A 17,221-nucleotide genomic window follows, 5' to 3' on the forward strand; every position below is an offset into this window, starting at 1 on the left:
GTTGAAAAGAAGAAAGAAATTGGGAATCTAAAGTCATAAAAATGATTGCAGATATATAGAGGAGAAAGAAACCAAACTCTTCAATTCAAAACCATCAACAATCAAACCAATGGAAGCTGGACTGATGTATGAAATTCAAACTTAGAAGGATGGGAAGAGTTTCCTAGAATCTCTGACCAATGGAAAAATGATCCGGAACTCCAAAAAACCATTCATCAAGTTGTATGAGTTAATAATAGAAAGCTACGATCTAAGGAGCATCAAAGTAAGCGGGTTCACTAATGGGTATTGGACTGGGCCATGATCAAAGGGATGCATAAAAGTAATGGGTCAACTTCTAAGATTGCTTTTAGATTCGGTTTGTGGTGGTTGGATCTAATCCGTAAAGTGGGGAAGTGATGAGTGATTTTTTGCAGTTGCCCAGTGGAGGAACGCGCTTGGGGGAAACTCAGGTGGCAAACTTACAACGATTCAGACATAAATTTATTGTACCAAGAGAATCCAATAATAATTTAACTTAAAAGACCAATGCCTGAATTCCTCTTTCATTATGACTTGAGGTGCCATGTGGATCAGCTTAAGCACATCCAATGGTTATTAGCACAGTAGTAGCCATGCATGAATGAAAAACATAAGTTGGGTAGCTTCAACTTTCAAAATCTCCAATTTTTAAAATTCTTTTTGTGGTGGTTGAATTTTAGGTAAAGTGGGCCATGCATCGAGTGATTATTGAGATAAGCTCATCGGCAGAAATATTGTGGGACGGCATAAGGGGATGTCCATAGGCGAAAATCTAAGATTCAAGCACATAAAATTTATTGTACCCTGAGAACCCAATCAATGATTTAAGTCTGACTAAAAGACCAATGTCTTGAAATATTCTCTTTTTTCTATTTTTGAACTTGATTTTGGTCGTTTGATATGGAAGTTTGCCTGCGGAATTTTTTATTAACCCACCATTGCATGTGTTTAACCATATTCTTGTTTAAATTAGAAAGACTCTGGGGGTATATCTTTGGGTTTCAATAAATAGTAATTTTTCGTACCCATCTCCAAAAATAATAATAATAAAATATGGTCCCAGTTGTAGTACCTCAAAAACAATTAAAGTGTGCCATGCACCCAACACCCAATTATTTTAATGGTAAATTTAGAGCTTAAGAAATATTCCATTTGGCTAATGATGGGTTAGTAAAGCGGTTAAAGGTCCCAACCTCCCACGGGGAGGTCTAGGTTTGTACCCATCTGGCGGCATTAATGTATATTTCATCCCCATATATAAAAATCTCCAAACCAAAAAAAAAAATGTTTCATTTGCCCTTAATTAGCCAATGGACTCTCCATGAACTTCTAGCTCAGAATCATCATATGTCCATCACCAAGATATATAAGTAATTATCAACTTTTAAGTGTTTTGATTAAAGTTTTATGGATAGACGTATTAGGTAAAAAGTGGATGTAAACAACAAGCAATGTTTTTACACACAACAACCCAAAAGTCATCACCAAGTGAATGAAATCACAACTACCCTACCTAGTTAATGCTAGGTAAACTTCCTTAGTGATTAAATCCATATTAAATTTTTCAATGGGTTGGTATGTCTAGTTGACAATAACAACACGTCATATTATGAGATCAAGAGTTTGAATCTTCTTGGGACCTAAGCTAAGACCTCATTGCATATTAAAACACATAAAACTACTCCAAAAAGATGTGGTTGAAGTGCGCAAAACTGGTCTGGATGAACCTGAATTCTACTAATTTCTTAAAAGAAAAAAAAAATCATATTAAAGTTTTGAGCAAGTAAATTAAATTGATTCCTGAATCTAAAGTGTAAAGTGTTACTGGGGGCTTCTTGGACTTATGAACGTCATATTTCACACTTCACACATTCAAATACGAGCACACCTCCTCTCTTCACGTATCTTTGCCCGACTAAAGTTTGAGACTTCCAAGGTCTCTCTCTCTGTGGGGTTGGTCATGGATGCTTGCCATTGCCATGAGGGATTCTGTGAGAACTATCTATTTGTGAAGCCTAAGGAAGCAAGTTTTAAGGAACTATTCCATCTCCTATTATCCAGAGACTTGAAAAAAATAAAATTTGTAAAAAACTCACCGGAAAGGCAAGAACAAAGTTGATCATCGCCCGTGATGGGTCATCTTTGTAACTGTCCTCGTACAAAAGATTCTTCTCCTCTCAGCAAAGCCCATGGCTTGGGTTGGTTCTGTGTATAAACAGTGGCTAAACCTTCTTTTGTGTAATGGTGGCTTCATCAAGCTTATCTTCAATCTCATTACAGGTTTGTCTTTGTCTTCTCACTTCCTTATTTTCACCTGAAACAATTCAAACTCAGTTTGACTCTTGGGCAGATAAAAAATGAAATAGTGAAACAAAGTGGTTTTGATATTCTTCAAGAACCAAACTGATAATCATAATCGAATTACTTTACTGTTTAAGCTTTGGTTTAAAACCTGATCATTTAGCTGCATGGGTTGGGAGAGCAATGCTGTTGAAGAACAAAGCTGCTTAAATATCTTTCTTTGATCTGTTCTACTTCACCTAATCCATTATGAAGTAACTGCAAAGTCTAGTAGATGAGCTAGGAATTTCTTCCCACCAAACTTAACTTAGAAGATAAGAATCATGAAATCAGAGGAAAACTACAAGCCACGATAAATAACCAGACAAAAGATTTTCTTGAAATGATGTGCCAATAATCATGGTTAAATTTTAGGAAACCTAATTAATAACGTCTGTATTGGATTTGTGTCGGTCTTGTATTATGTGGGTCCATGTGTTGCTCCAAAATTCTATTCATTAGTGCAAGTGAACTGACCTGCAAAAACAAGTTCGACTTGGTTGGTTGAGTAACACCTCCGATGAGAAAGTTAGTGAATGCACACAGCCTTAGAAGTAGAACAACAATTGTAGAGATCTTAGAGCTAGCAAAAGTATTAAAAGAATGCATACTTGGTACTTGCCATGTGATAGGTTTATATAGATTTTAGGTAGTTACCTTGACCGTGTGATCTGTTTCCCAAACACTTGATGTTGACCGGCAGATGTAAGGCTAATAGTAATTGAGTTCGACCTGGACTCCTTAATCAGTTCGAACTCTAATAGTAATTGAGTTCGACCTAGACTCCTTGATTAGTTCAAACTCCTTGATTTACCTAAAGTCCTTATTGAACATTAAGGTTATCGAACGTTAAGGAGGTTGGTTATAGCTCAAATGGCATACGTTGCTTTGTGTACACGCTATATGATTTAGTCCGTTTATGGTCCGACCAAGATTTGGCCGATCCAATTCATCCCTGCTCGACCCTAGCCGGTCATTAAGGGTCGACCATATCACACTATGTAATTAAAATTTGACTATAATTACAATTGGAATGGGTTTTGGATATTCTATCCGTGAGATAATATAAAATGCAATGCAATGCAAGTAAAGGGTAGTAATTTGTTAGGTGTGAAAGTGTAGAAGTCTTTAGAAACTAGTAGAATTTCTTTTTCTCTGGGGTAAATGTATGTAGAAAATATTGCCAAATCATGGTATTACAATGAGTATATTTTGCTATTCTTCTTCATTCGTAATTCTGCATCCATTCCCAAGACAAATTCATGAATAATATGTGATTAATCAAGTTCTTAAACTTGAGTTTGTAAGACATTAATTTATAAACTGGATGTCAGGGACAGCTAGATCTAATTCACCTGCAAAAACAAAAGCATTTAAATGTATACAGTGACAGTAGGATTAATCTTTGGTTATATATTTATCAAGAACACCTGGCTAATTAGACAATGGTCACAATTCAGATGTTTACAATGATTAATTACATATTTTCATGGCAATTAAGTTTTACCAAATTATTGATTTATAGAACTTAGTTTAATTAAAGTTTCATTATCTAGATTTCTTCTCTTTTCTCTCCCATGCTTTCCTGGCAAGAAACCTATTAATTTCCCTGGTTTTCTGAAATAATAATATTATTATTATTAAAAGAGAGTTCAATCCACTTTATACTGATCTAACCCGGATAAGACAATTTTAATTATCTAATTAAAAAATGTAGGTGAGTTCGGATAATGTCTTTATTTAATGATTCCCAAGACACCCTATGATCAATCAAATAGAATCCATTGTCCTAGGAATAAAATTCGTCTTTGTCACCTTCAAAAAAAATTCTTCTTCTCATTATGGGTTTGCAGGCCAGCTGATTAACCTGGACCATACACCAATCTGGTTTTGTTTCTAGTTCATGTTTATAATAAATTCATCAAAATAATGATAATAATAATATAATCTTGTATTCTCGGTCTAGGTTTCTCTTTTGTACTCTCACCTCACGGGAAAGTATTTAAATTTATATCTTTTCATCATTTACACCTTATGTGTATTTTTTTTTTTTTCTCTCTCTCTCTCTTCCTCTGGGTGCTCCCACATAAGCTGGAACATATTATGTTGGTATTAGTATTACATATTTTTATTTCCATTTTAAGTAGTTATATTTACATGATATCAGAGCATATTTACTTCAATTTTATCCTGGAAACCTCTAAATCAGTCTCCTTCCGTGTATATGTAGTTTTGTACTATCTATATCAAAAGAAGTATTAAGAAAATAGTTCGTTCACTTGTCTCATTCCATTCTCTTTCTTTAAATTTTCTCCTATGTCGCTTGAGAGAGACCAATCAATTTTAGTCCCTCTACCCTATTCTTTTGTGAACTTTCTCTTGTGTTACATGAAAGCAAACTTATCTAGACAATAAGTCACCCATTCCATTCTTTTTCTTTGAACTTTCTCTTCTCTCTTACATGTATTTGGTCACTTTATTAATTAATAACAAACATAATAATAATGAGAATTATAATAGTCTTGGAATACCCTATTACTGCTTCATGTTTTTAGTCCCCACAATAGCCCATAAGGAACCAAGTCTATGAACATCAACTACCTTAGTTAATTATGCTTTGAAGACAAACCTAGGTGGTGTTGTTAAAATTTAAGTACCTTTAGTTTATTAACTTAATGGTAAATTAAAAGCTAGATAAAGGTTCCATGTGCATCACCATTTTCTTAGCTGATTAGGAATAGTCAGATCTGTAAAGCCCAATGAACTAACTTCCAGGCAAAAATCATATATAATTAAGCATTTTAAAGATCTTGAAATGATCGAAATATACTTAGATATTGAAAATATGAAGTCGAGTCTGTTTAACTATGGTTTTAATTAAGTATAGGAGGTCAGAGTTTGAATCCCCTCGGGACAGGGCGAAGCCCCTTTCTATATTAATTATATAAAAAGTTCCCCTGAGGATGTAGTTGTGGTGTGCAGAAGCTGGCCCGAATGAACCTCAGATCCCAAAAAAAGTATGGTTTTAATTATGGAAGTCTTAAGTGAATAATTATAGTAATGTTTACTTAACAACCTGAAAGTCATTACCAAGTCAATGAGATGTTGGTTGCCTTGTTTTATTTTCTTCTTATATATTTATATATATTTTAGAGCAAATTACTCGGCACTCGCTATATATAGGGCAAAACTCTTGACCATTTGCTATTACCTCATAAATTACATGGCACCCACAGTCAAATTACCAGTTACCACAGTTAAATTTTCAGTTAAGTGAAGGTGTAAAATAACCAAAATACCTTTACTTATATTTAAAGCATTTAAAATGATCCACCCAACTCTTGGGGTGGGTGAAGGGACATCTTTTGTCTCTGCTGATTCTTTCTCTCTCTGCTTTGCTCCGTGGAACGGCCATGGACAATCCTCAATTGCAGAAAATTGTCATTACCCGACCTAGTTCTCGCCTCAATGATTCAACGTGAAACGCCTTAAATGGAGACGTGGATGGTCTTCTCTTTGGCCATCACACTGACACCCCCCCCCCCTTTGGATCTGGCGGATGATGACAGACCTGACCCTCTGCCCAACCTCCACCCGTGCCACCATTCAAGCCTCTGCTCCAACACCGTCAATAGTTTCCAGGTTAAATAGACCTTAACGCTACTCACCAATTTCTTGATGACGGAGGACCTGGTAGGTCTTTAATTTGATAGTTCATTGGGAGACGCAGAACTGCACTATGGCCTTCCATAAGAGAATTCTCAGTCAGCTTATCTCTGCAACAAAGCCCTTAACCTGAAATCCCCTGATGATCCACTATCTTCCACTCCCAGTTTTGCTCCTTGTGTCTTTAATGTCTTTTCCACCCCTTCTTCTGATGAAGGGGGGAATTCACGATGCATATCGGGTCTATCCTTTGCATGATCTAGAGAGGCGAGCCGTACATTATAATGGAGAAGATAGAGGCTGCAACGCCACAAATTAGTTTCCTGGTGTGACCAGGGAGGGCAACGATAGAGACAACGGCGATGGTTGAAAAGGCGGTGAGCACCAGCGCAAGCAAACCCGAGATCTTGAAGAGATAACAACCGAGAGACTCAATCCGGGTGAATTAACTTATAAGGCCCTTGTTTTCGTCACTGAGATGATTAAAGGCCATAGATAGGTAGGCGAGAGAGAGAGAGAGAGAGAGAGAGAGAGAGAGAAGAGAGAGAGAGAGAGAGAGAGAAGATGCCCACCCAAGACTTGGGTGGATCATTTTAAATGTTTTAAATATAAGTAAGAGTATTTTGGTCATTTTACACGTCCACTTAACTGAAAATGTAACTGAGGGTAACTTGTAATTTTGACTGTGGTGCCATGTAATTTAAGAGGTAATAGCGAGTGGTCAAGAGTTTTACCCCCTTTATAGCGGGTGCCGTGTGATTTGCTCTATATTTTATTTTTTTTTAAAACAAATAAATAAAAGAAAGACCCCAGCTGCTTACTTACGCTTTGTAATCAATTAGTTACACCCCTAATACTGATCTAAACAGTTCGATTTTAAATCTGAAAAGTGTGAATTCTAAATGGGTTTCTTGACTTCTGACCAAGTTTTCGGTTTTTTTTTTGTTTCAGATTCATATGTTATCTTGATCCATAGAATACCTTAGAATTTTGTTAGTAGAAACACAAAGAAATGGTCACTACCGAGATAATTAAGCATTTTATTAATCACTATTAAGCGTTGAGGCAATAAGTTTTATGAACTACACATTTAAATACAAGTCATGTCTTTTTATATCCCTAGGGTCTGTAGAGTTTGAGACTTAGAAGCCTGAACCAGTCTCTTCTTCCTCTTAATTCTGCCTCTCTCTCTCTCTCTCTCTCTCTCTCTCTCTCTCTCTCTCTCTCTCTCTCTCTCTCTCTCTCCATGGCTTGCAACTGCAATGAGGAATTCTCTGAAAACTTTCTTATCCTGAAGCCAAAGGAAGCAAGTTTTATGAATCTGTTCCATCTCTTATTTTCCAGTGACTTAGAGAACAGAAAATTTATAAAACTTCATCGGAACAGCAAGAAGGTGGCCGATCATCAATACCGGTTGGTCATCTTTGTATCTGTCTTCATACAAAAATTTCTCATCCTCTCAGCAAAACCCTTGTCTTGGGTTGGTTCTGTGTATGAGCAGTGGCTGAACCTTCCTTCCTGTAATGGTGGTTTCATCAAGCTTATATTCAACCTCGTTACAGGTTTGTCTTCTAACTTCCTTATCTTCACCTGAAGCTGTTCACACACAGTTTGAGCCCTTGAGCAGATCAGATATTAATTATTCTTACTGTTTAAGCTTTGGTTTAAACAGTTTAATTAGCTGCATGGAGTGGGATAAATGTAGTTAGGGACCCATTAATCCATATTATGGAGTAAGTTCAAAGTCTAGTAGTAGATGAACTGGGAATTTCTTCCCACCAAACTAAACTTAGAAGATAAGAGTCAAAAAGGTATCATCATGAAACCACAGAAAAACTTCAATCCACGGCAAAATTCCGAAAGATGAAATCATTTCTAAAATTAGTATATTGAAAAATGTATTTTTCTCATCATATGGAAATTTGGAATTTCTGAAATTGTTCTTACTATGTTTTTAACAAGGTCCACCGAGAGCTATTAATTGTTCGTAATTTGGATTAAATTAAGGATGTGGGTTGATGGTGTGTAGGGAATGTTGTGAAGCCACCTGAAAAATCTTCTGCTACTTTCACGTCATATATTGGAAATCTGGATACAAGACTGGACTTAGACCAGAGCATCAAACATGGAGATAGCATATATTATGGAGCACTCTCTATGATGGCCTCTAAAATAGTCTACGAGAATGAAGCTTTTATACAAAATGTTGTCAAAAATCACTGGAAGGTACTAATTTTTTTTATTCATGACAAATTCAACTGGGTTTTATTTCCAGTTTTCTTTAGTAACTGAATCTTCTGTTTTGTTGCAGATGAAATTCTTGGGCTTCTATAATTTCTGGAATGGTAAGAAGCAAACTCAACCACTCTAGATTTCTCTCCCGTTGTTGCACTGAAATCAGCTAATTATATATTAAACTAAATGTTGCTTGCAGATTATGAAGATAAAGAGACAACACAGGCCTTCATCTTCCAAGATAAAGAGACAAACCCAGACATTTTCATGATAGCATTCAGAGGAACTGAACCTTTCAATGCTGATGATTGGATTACAGATATTGACATATCCTGGTATGAGCTCAGAGATGTAGGAAAGGTCCATGGTGGGTTCATGAAAGCTCTAGGGCTACAGAAAAAAGTGGGATGGCCAAAGGAGTTAACACTGGGAGAGAACAAACCTTCTGTGGCTTATTATTCAATCAGGGAAATGCTGAAAGACTTGCTGAGGAAGAACGAACAGGCAAAGTTCATTGTTACTGGGCATAGTTTGGGTGGTGCTCTAGCTATTCTCTTTCCATTGGTGTTGTCTCTACACAATGAAACATTGTTACTGGAGAAGTTGGAAGGCATTTATACATTTGGGCAGCCTAGAGTAGGTGATCAGAGGCTTGGAGAATACATGAACAAACAATTCAAGGTTCACAGTGTTAAATATTTGAGATATGTGTATTGTAATGACATCGTTCCAAGGTTGCCCTATGATGATTCTACCCTCCTGTTTAAGCACTTTGGAACTTGCTTCTACCACAACAGCTTGTATGAAGGAAAAGTAAGTCTCTCTCCCTCCCCCCTCTGTAGCAACGATCATATTATATTCACATGAATTCTTGTATCCAACATCGATGATGGACCTACACCAACATATTTTGATAGGTGAGTCAAATGACCCAATGGGAGATTTGTGATGGAAGTAATTAAAAGGCTTGGACCGATGGGTCGACCCATTTATCCGATTAAAATCTAGAATTATGTACCCTATGTTCGTTTATTTAGGGTTATGGGTGAGATTTTTTTAATGTCGTTTTGATGATTGGTTGAGAGATCTCCATTCTTCTTCTACATAGTGGAAATATCTTTTTCTTTGCCCATGGCCGTAGCACACCACATTGGTGTGAATCACATTAGACCACTATGTTCTTTTATTTTGTTTTTGTTTTAATTCATGATTTCTTGGTATTTCACTTTAACAGATCTTGTTTTTTTTTTTTTTTTTTTTGACAGATTGTGAAAGAGGAGCCAAATAAGAATTACTTCTCAATAAGAGATGCAATTCCCAATCACATCAATGCAATGTGGGAGCTGATTAGAGGCTTCATTATTCCATTCATGAAGGGACCATATTATGCAGAAGGTTTGACTCTGAGAATGTTTAGGGTTTTTGGATTAGTAATACCTGGATTAGCTGCTCATGGACCTCAAGATTATGTAAACTCTACCAGATTGTGCACCTTGGTTCCATCCCTCCAACACCTGATTCACAAGCAATTACTGAAATGAGAAAAGGTATTGAAGATTAATTTAAAATCCATAAATTTATCTAGAAATGTTAGATTTTATTCAACACTGAAAAAGTATTGGAAGATTTAGATGGTTATCATCCATCCTAAAAAAATAGTTAGAGTGAGAATGGAATCACAACACTGAATAATGTTATCTCTTTTAAAGCAAGGCGAGAATATAGTATTGTATTAGGATATAAATAAGAAAAATGTAATTCTTTAACAGGTTAATATTGTCTTGAAAAATGTATCATCATATGTTAAAATGTAATTTTTTAACAAGTTTGTCAGCAATTTTACCAAACAAAAATGTTTGTCAACAATGATTTATGTGCAACCAGTTAGATTAACCTTGGGTTTTTCTCAAAACCCTAATTATGAACCATACAAGAACTAGAATATAATATAATATCAGAGAGAATCATGCATACCTTACACCGTTGTATGTTGAAGAAGATCGATCCCAAAACTAAAACTCACAGTGATGAAGCCTTCTCCAATCTCCTCGTTTTCCCTATCGTACATCTTTCTTGTGGATAGAAAAGAGAACAAAAAGACTTAGTAATTGGAGGGACCCTAGTATGGTCGACCCTTAATGGTTCAACTTGGGTCGACCAAGAATGAACCAGACCAACCAAATCTTGGTCAGACCAGGAACGTGTCAAGTCATATGACTTGATTAGTAAGTAACGTTCATTGATGGAGTTTGATCTAATCTCTCCTCTTGTTGCAGAGAAGACTTCTGATCTAAAAGGGAGTTAAGACCAACTTAAGAGTTCTATTCAAACTCGAGTATCATCCTAAGAGTTTTGATCAAACTCTATGATCAATAGTTCTTAAATGGCACACCTAAGGTAACCTTCCCAATCTATAAATACCCATACTCTCACCAGTGATAGGTAGGCCTTCTTGAGTTACTTCCTCTAGCGTTAAGAGCTCTGCAACTTGCTTTTCTTCTTCTAAATTTGTGTGCTTCCACTAACTTGAAAGTCGGAGGCATTACTTGACCAACCTCGGTCAAGCACGTTTTTGTAGGTTAGTTAGTTTCGATCGCCGAACAGAATTTTGGAGCAATAGTTTTTTGCGCCATCTTTGGGAATCTTGGTCAAAAAGCCATCATGCAAACTAGATCAGGAATACTAATTGGAGGTACCCGAATGAGCAGGATGCATTGGAGGTCAATAAAGAGGATGCACCATGAGGAGAAGGAAAAAAAACACTCCTCTCAATGATGCCCTCGCAGGTTCATTCAACCAATTTGCAACTATCAATCAATTTAATGAATTACAAAGACAACTGCTAGAGATGAACGAGTTAATTAGGGCAAGCATCCATCAATAAGTAATTCCACCAGGCCCCGGCCAACATGGAAATCATGTGATTCTTGATGGAAAACAAGATGATAGAGCATCAAAGCAGCGAGATGGATGAGCCCCTCCACCCAATCAATCTCGACGACACTCTTGGAGAGATTGAGAAAAAGGAAAAGGGAAGGTATGTGACCCTACCCAACTAGAATATGGGGCAGTGTTGTACATATTAAGGACACTCCCCTAGGAAATGATGATATCAATGGTCAACAAAGTAGCTCTCCCTTGGCCAACCACCAAGAAGGAGTGGGTAACAATGAAGTCCCAACCAAAGGAGTAGATTATGTTGATAGGTGGTTGGAGGAACTAGATGAAAAACTAAAAAAGTTGAAAGATTCAAGCAAATATGACTTATATTCCGTACTAAAGGAGGATTCATTTGTTTAGACTATTCGGAAGCAAACATGCTCAAAGACTTCAAGTGCATGACCTTTACGATGTTCAATGGGACCAAGTGCCCAAGGCATCATGTTATGTCACTACAAGTCGGTAATGTCCTCATATAGACACAATCAAATAGCCTTATGCTAAATCTTTCGAACTTCACTGACTAGAGCAGCATTTGAATGGTTTCTAGTGTTGAAGAGTGGGTCAACTTCAGATTTTGACCAGCTTGGTCAAGTCTTCCTGTCAAGCTTCCAAAGAGGGAGCACAAAAAGAGAGAGGACATTATGTTCTCAGTCAAACAAGTCTGGTCCAGAGTTTAGGGTGTCAGAGATCACAAAAGAGAGGTTAGAGCATGTCTGAATCAAATATGATATTCCCTCAGATTTCATTCTTCGAGCCTAAGAGAAATCTGATCGAGCATATAAATGTAGACAAGGGGAGTTTGTCTTGTATGAGGATACCCTTAAAAGTGGGTTTCGGCTTCCTATACATACTATACTCGCAGATGTCTTCTATCACTTTGAGATATGTACAAGGATGTTGGCTCAAACAATTGGAGAAATTTGATTTGTTTTTGGGGATTCTGCCAACAAGAAGAGTAAATGTCCAACCATCCCTTGGTCTTTTCCTTCATTTCTTCATGGCTAAAAAGATGGAGTAGTCAAGATGGTTTTACTTGTCAAAAGGACCATCCAGCCAGTGTGGCTGGGATGGTAATTTTGTAAGGACTGGGACCCTTCCCTCGAACATCAAGGGTTGGTGTTCCAAATTTTTCTATGTTCGACCACCACGAACCCTAGCTTTCGCGACCTCATGGAGTCGGGGTCCTTCTCGAGGATCGAATAACCTTCCTATCCTTACCCCTCCAGAAGAGTTGGTGAAAGAGCAGATCCTCAAGATACCTACTGAGGACAAAAATCTTCGTGCAATGAATGGCTACTGCTTGGAGCACCCAGAGATCCTAAGTTTTGGAGGTTTTTTTACCTGGTAAGTTAGTGTCTGTCCTAGTAAATCTTTTGGTTTGATTGAACTATCTTTGGTCGAGGTTTGTTATTTAATTATCTTTTTTGTGCAGTGTTTCTAAGTCCTTCTACATGTGCCAAAGCTGGTGCGGCCAAATTAGAGAGGTCGAGGAAAAGCATATGACCAAACCAGAAAAACCTAGGGGTTCAAAAGACAAGACTAGAGCACCTATTGGCCATCCCCCTAAAGCACCAAAGAGAGCTAGCTCAAGCAAACCTAATGTTGAGCTTGCCTCTCATTCTAAAAAGTGTCCAAGGACCAAACATACCTCGTCCACGAATCAAGAAGAAGGGTCATTGCTTGAACCTCAACCACCATTAAAGGAGCAACATACAAGTGCATCTGGTCTAACAGGAACAACCAGTTCGATCTCTACTAGCTCAGGTTCCGTTTATCCACCTTCGTTATTTCCTAATTGGTCGTTGACGATGGAGTCAAGCGTGCTCTGTAATAACTAGGGTGGGACGCCAATCGCTAAAGAATGGCTCCCGAACATCCTTCTTCCAACCGACCAAAAGTTTATGGATGGCTTGACTCCTCTACAACGATATGACGTTGAGACCAAGTAAGTGTTTTTTAAGCATTGGTGCTTACCTCTTTTTGAATTTCTAATCGACTTGTCTTTGTGATTTATTTTTTCAGGATGCTTTGCAACCTTACCCAGGTGTTGGATCTTGTTTGAAAACTGCTCGGCAAGACCATATGATTATGCATAACTTCCACAACAACCTCTAGATAAAGGAGCTCGAGGCTTTATCGAGGGACAGATCCGCTGCTGAAGAGGAAGCGGAACGTCTTTGGGATCAGCTTGCTCGAGCTTCACTAGTATCCTTTGATGACTTGTCCAATGAACTCCGACATGAAGTGATAAGACGTTGGGTTTGAAAGAAGAAATGTAGCGACTTTATGGCAGAAGTTGTTGGGCACAGCTTCAACTATGGTCGAAGATGTGAGTATAAAGATGTGCTCAAAAAGTATCCTAACCTTGACGTCTATGGGTTCAAGAAGTTTGCCAACCCTGATATCTACGACGAGCTAAGTGTTGCTCGACCATCATGGGCTATGGGTAAAGATCCATTCTCAGGGTGTGCTTCAGTTGAGGTTAGTGATTTTTTGGACTCAAACTGGGATCTAGCCCTAGTGGAAGAAGTAGAAGCCAATGCTAATGGAGGAGAAGACGACCAAACTAGCGATGAGGGCTCAGAAAAGGAGGATGGGGCAGTTGCTAGCATGGATGCTCGGGCTTAGGCTTTTGTTCTTTACTTATTTTTTGCGTCTTATTGTTCTCAAAAACTATGCTCGAAATGTGGTTGAGCTTATTTGTACATCTATGCAAATTGCTTCTTGCTTCTTTGAATGAAACCAATTGCAATCAAAGATGAAAGAAAAAAATTCACAAAAAGAAAAAAAAATTGATCATATCAAAAAGACAATAATCATATAATCAATTAGATCGACTCCCTCTAATGGCAATTTTTAAACTTGAGTTTTTTCAAAACCCTAATCAAGAACCATACAAGAACTAGAATATAATATAATATCAAAGAGAATCGTGCATACCTTACACCACCGTATGTTGAAGAAAATCGATCCCAAAACTAAAATTCAAAGAGATAAACCTTCTTCAATCTCCTCGTCTTCCCTACCTACTTCTTTCTTGTGGAGAGAAAATATATCAAAAAGACTTAAGTAATTGGATGGACTCCATCATAGCTATTTATAATAGCAATCCCAAACTCTAGTCCACTTCCACAATAAACCGGTTTGGCTCATCTCAAACCTAATGACAGTGTATTATCCCAATGTGTTAAACCCCCCCCCTCCCATCAATTATTAACCTCAGTAATTAATCCAAACCCACATATTGTCTAGGAAAAACCTAACACAACCATCTTGCCTAGAGTTTATAATCGTATATAGAATTTTTCATGCTCCAAAGCATATAGATATCATCAACAAATTTACCAATAGAAAATATAAATGGGAAAAAAGAACCTTACTACTTGCTCATCTAGATTATATTTACTATTACACTCTTATGTAAATGTGGAAACTATATTGCCCCTCCCCCCCCCCCCCCCCCCCCCCCCCCCCCCCCCCCGGGGTTTTTAAAAATAGTTTTTCCTTGTTTTCTCTTTCTCCACGTGAAGTACAATATCCCCCCCCCCCCCAAAAAATATTGGAAACAATTTTAAAGATAAAGATGAAGGATATACATGTCATTCTTATTTTCTAATGGTTATAATTAAAATCCAATTTTTAAGGAGGCAACAATTAAATCACAATTAGAATATGCAACTGAAATTATAAAGCAAGTTTCACTAAGTCTATAAATTTATAATTAGAAATCAAATGATAAGATAATATTGTATCTCTTTCTAATATAATTACTATTTATAAAATAAATAATAAATTGACCGAAGTCCTTGCAAATGTCATTGAAATTAATTGGAAACAAAGATGAAATTGAAATTATGCAAAATTGTTATAATTGGGAACGAAGAAGTAATTGAAATTATGTAAGTAACGTTGACTAAACCTATAAATTTATAATTAGAAATCAAATCATAAGGTAATATTTGTATCCCCTTGTAAAATAATAATTATTTATAAAAAGGAAACTTGACCGAAACCCTTGCAAATGTCGCCAAAGTTTCGGACTTATTTCGAGGTTTCAGAGTTGTCGACAGCCACCGACAACCCTTGTGTTGGAGACGTTTCATATCTTGACATTTCGGCCCCCCTTAATGTTGAATCCGAGGTCCACCCTACCTATAAGGAGAATATATATCAATGACACCTTGTGCTGTTAAGAAAGCACAGTTAAATGCTGATGTAAGTAACTTAAAACTTTTCAAAAAGACAAGAATAACGTTGCACATAAAACCCTAAGGTCGACTTGTTTCTTTGTCTTTTTCTACTGTCTGTGGCTTTTTCCTCTGTCAATTGTAAACCCTCACAAAATTCTGGAGATATAGTTCATGGATAGTGTTTTTAAACCTAGGATGTGGAGGGAATATTAGAAATGGATAAATAAAAACTAAAGTATTATAAATGGATAAATAAAAACTAACGAAGCCTATAAAAGTGTTAGTAATAGGGGTTATGGCTGATAAATTGGATAATTCAAGAGGTGGCATTAGTATTAGGTAGTAGCGGTGTGGTATTGAAAACTTTCCTTTGAAACTTTTTTTTTGGGAGAAATTTACTCATGGGTTCCCTTAATAAACTATGGTTGGGTCCCTTAGCCCAACAAATTATGTCCATATCCCAAGTTACTAATACTATTTGAGAGGTGTTAAATTTGTTTGAAAATAACCAATACCCCTTTCATCCACACCCAGTTTCCCTACACCCCTGCGCCCTGCCACCCTACTAGAACTCGCTCCCCACCTTGCCAAAAATCACCCACACACGTCTAGTGAAATCATAGTTAATTTGTTCTTTGAAACGTTGATGAAAATAAAGTTAGGACATATTTTATTTTTTTCTATGCAATCTTCTAGCCGGATTAAGCAGCTTTTTCTTCGGACTTCGAAATCCCATAACTAGAACTTCTTCGATCGCTCTCAATTGTTGGTTTTCTTTTTTCTTTTTTCTTTTTTCTAGGGGGGGGTGAGCATCTCTCAGTCACTGTTCGTTCTTGTGTTCATTCAATTCATGCACTTGATCTTCAAAATTCAGGTGATCCAACTTTCTCCTCAATTCACATTTGGTAACATTAGTAGTGGAGGAATAAGTCGCTGTCGGGTTAGTGATGTAAATCACTATTATATTTTAGGTTCAAATTTGAACTTGGTGGGTCCCCACTTAGTGTTAAACATGGGTTGAGTGTTTGGTATAATTAAAAGGGTCTTAGGAGAGGTAAATGGGATGAGAAAAAGAGAGTTTCTAGTGATTTCCAAGAGGAGTTTTGAGAAAAAATGGGATTGAGTTTTTAGGTCTTCTTGTTTTTGTAGTTTTGCAAGAAAAGGGTTTTTTCTCTTGGGTTTTCTTCTCCATTGTTGCTCTATTGAAGCTTAAACTTGGATTGAAGGTTTTTTTTTCTTCAAGAGCTTGAAGGTGGAAGGGTATTATAAGGAGGTTTGAGTAGTCGTCTGACCGGTTTGAGGTAGCAATGTATTATTCTCAAATCTTGTTCTATTTTGAAGATTAAAATAATGGATTCCTTCCTTGTGGATGTTGCTAATCTCGAACATTTCGAGTTAGTGAACCACATAAAAATCTTGTGTGTTGTTTGCATTTCTCATTCATTCTTATGGTGGTTTGTTGTTTCTTTGTTTTGTGATTGTCTTCAACTTATTTGCACAAAATCCTTAGATTTCTTTTTTATTTGATTGATTTGCTAAATTACCCCGATCTTTGCATTGGTTCTAAACTTCTACAATTGGCATCAAAGCGTAAGTTTTGTGCATGTATTTTGAAGAATATGAGTGCTCATACATTTAGGGTGGAGCCATTTGATGGAAAGACAAATATTGAGTTATGAAAAATGAAGATAAAATATTTGCTAATTCAAAATAGTTGTCACAAAGCATTGTTTGAAAAAGATAGGAAACTGAAGGGAATGAAAGATGTTGACTAGAAAGAGATGGATCTCAAGGTCATGTCTACTATACGGTTGAGCTTGTCCAAT

The 17,221-nt window shown here is 36.9% G+C and overlaps 1 protein-coding gene across 1 annotated transcript; it reads left to right on the forward strand.

Moving 5' to 3' along the window:
• Positions 1–7,273: 7,273 nt before the first annotated feature.
• Positions 7,274–9,974, forward strand: LOC149016354 (triacylglycerol lipase OBL1-like). Its single transcript, XM_089156742.1, has 5 exons — positions 7,274–7,589; positions 8,057–8,253; positions 8,339–8,372; positions 8,462–9,075; positions 9,528–9,974. Exons 1-5 carry the CDS (start codon positions 7,274–7,276, stop codon positions 9,801–9,803), a joined length of 1,437 nt encoding a protein of 478 aa, XP_089012868.1. The 3' UTR covers positions 9,804–9,974.
• Positions 9,975–17,221: the final 7,247 nt, after the last annotated feature.

This window comes from Hakea prostrata, chromosome 5, assembly GCF_041222555.1.
Source record: "Hakea prostrata isolate BN-2017 chromosome 5, UWA_Hpros_2, whole genome shotgun sequence".
Classification (NCBI taxonomy): Eukaryota; Viridiplantae; Streptophyta; class Magnoliopsida; order Proteales; family Proteaceae; genus Hakea; species Hakea prostrata.

What these genes read in the sequence shown, in the direction of transcription:
- LOC149016354 (XM_089156742.1), top strand. Translation starts at nt 7,274, where the DNA reads ATGGCTTGCAACTGCAATGAGGAATTCTCTGAAAACTTTCTTATCCTG. An exon ending in TTGTCAAAAATCACTGGAAG is followed by an intron (nt 8,254 to 8,338) that starts GTACTAATTTTT and finishes GTTTTGTTGCAG; the next exon opens with ATGAAATTCTTGGGCTTCTA. An exon ending in CTTCTATAATTTCTGGAATG is followed by an intron (nt 8,373 to 8,461) that starts GTAAGAAGCAAA and finishes TGTTGCTTGCAG; the next exon opens with ATTATGAAGATAAAGAGACA.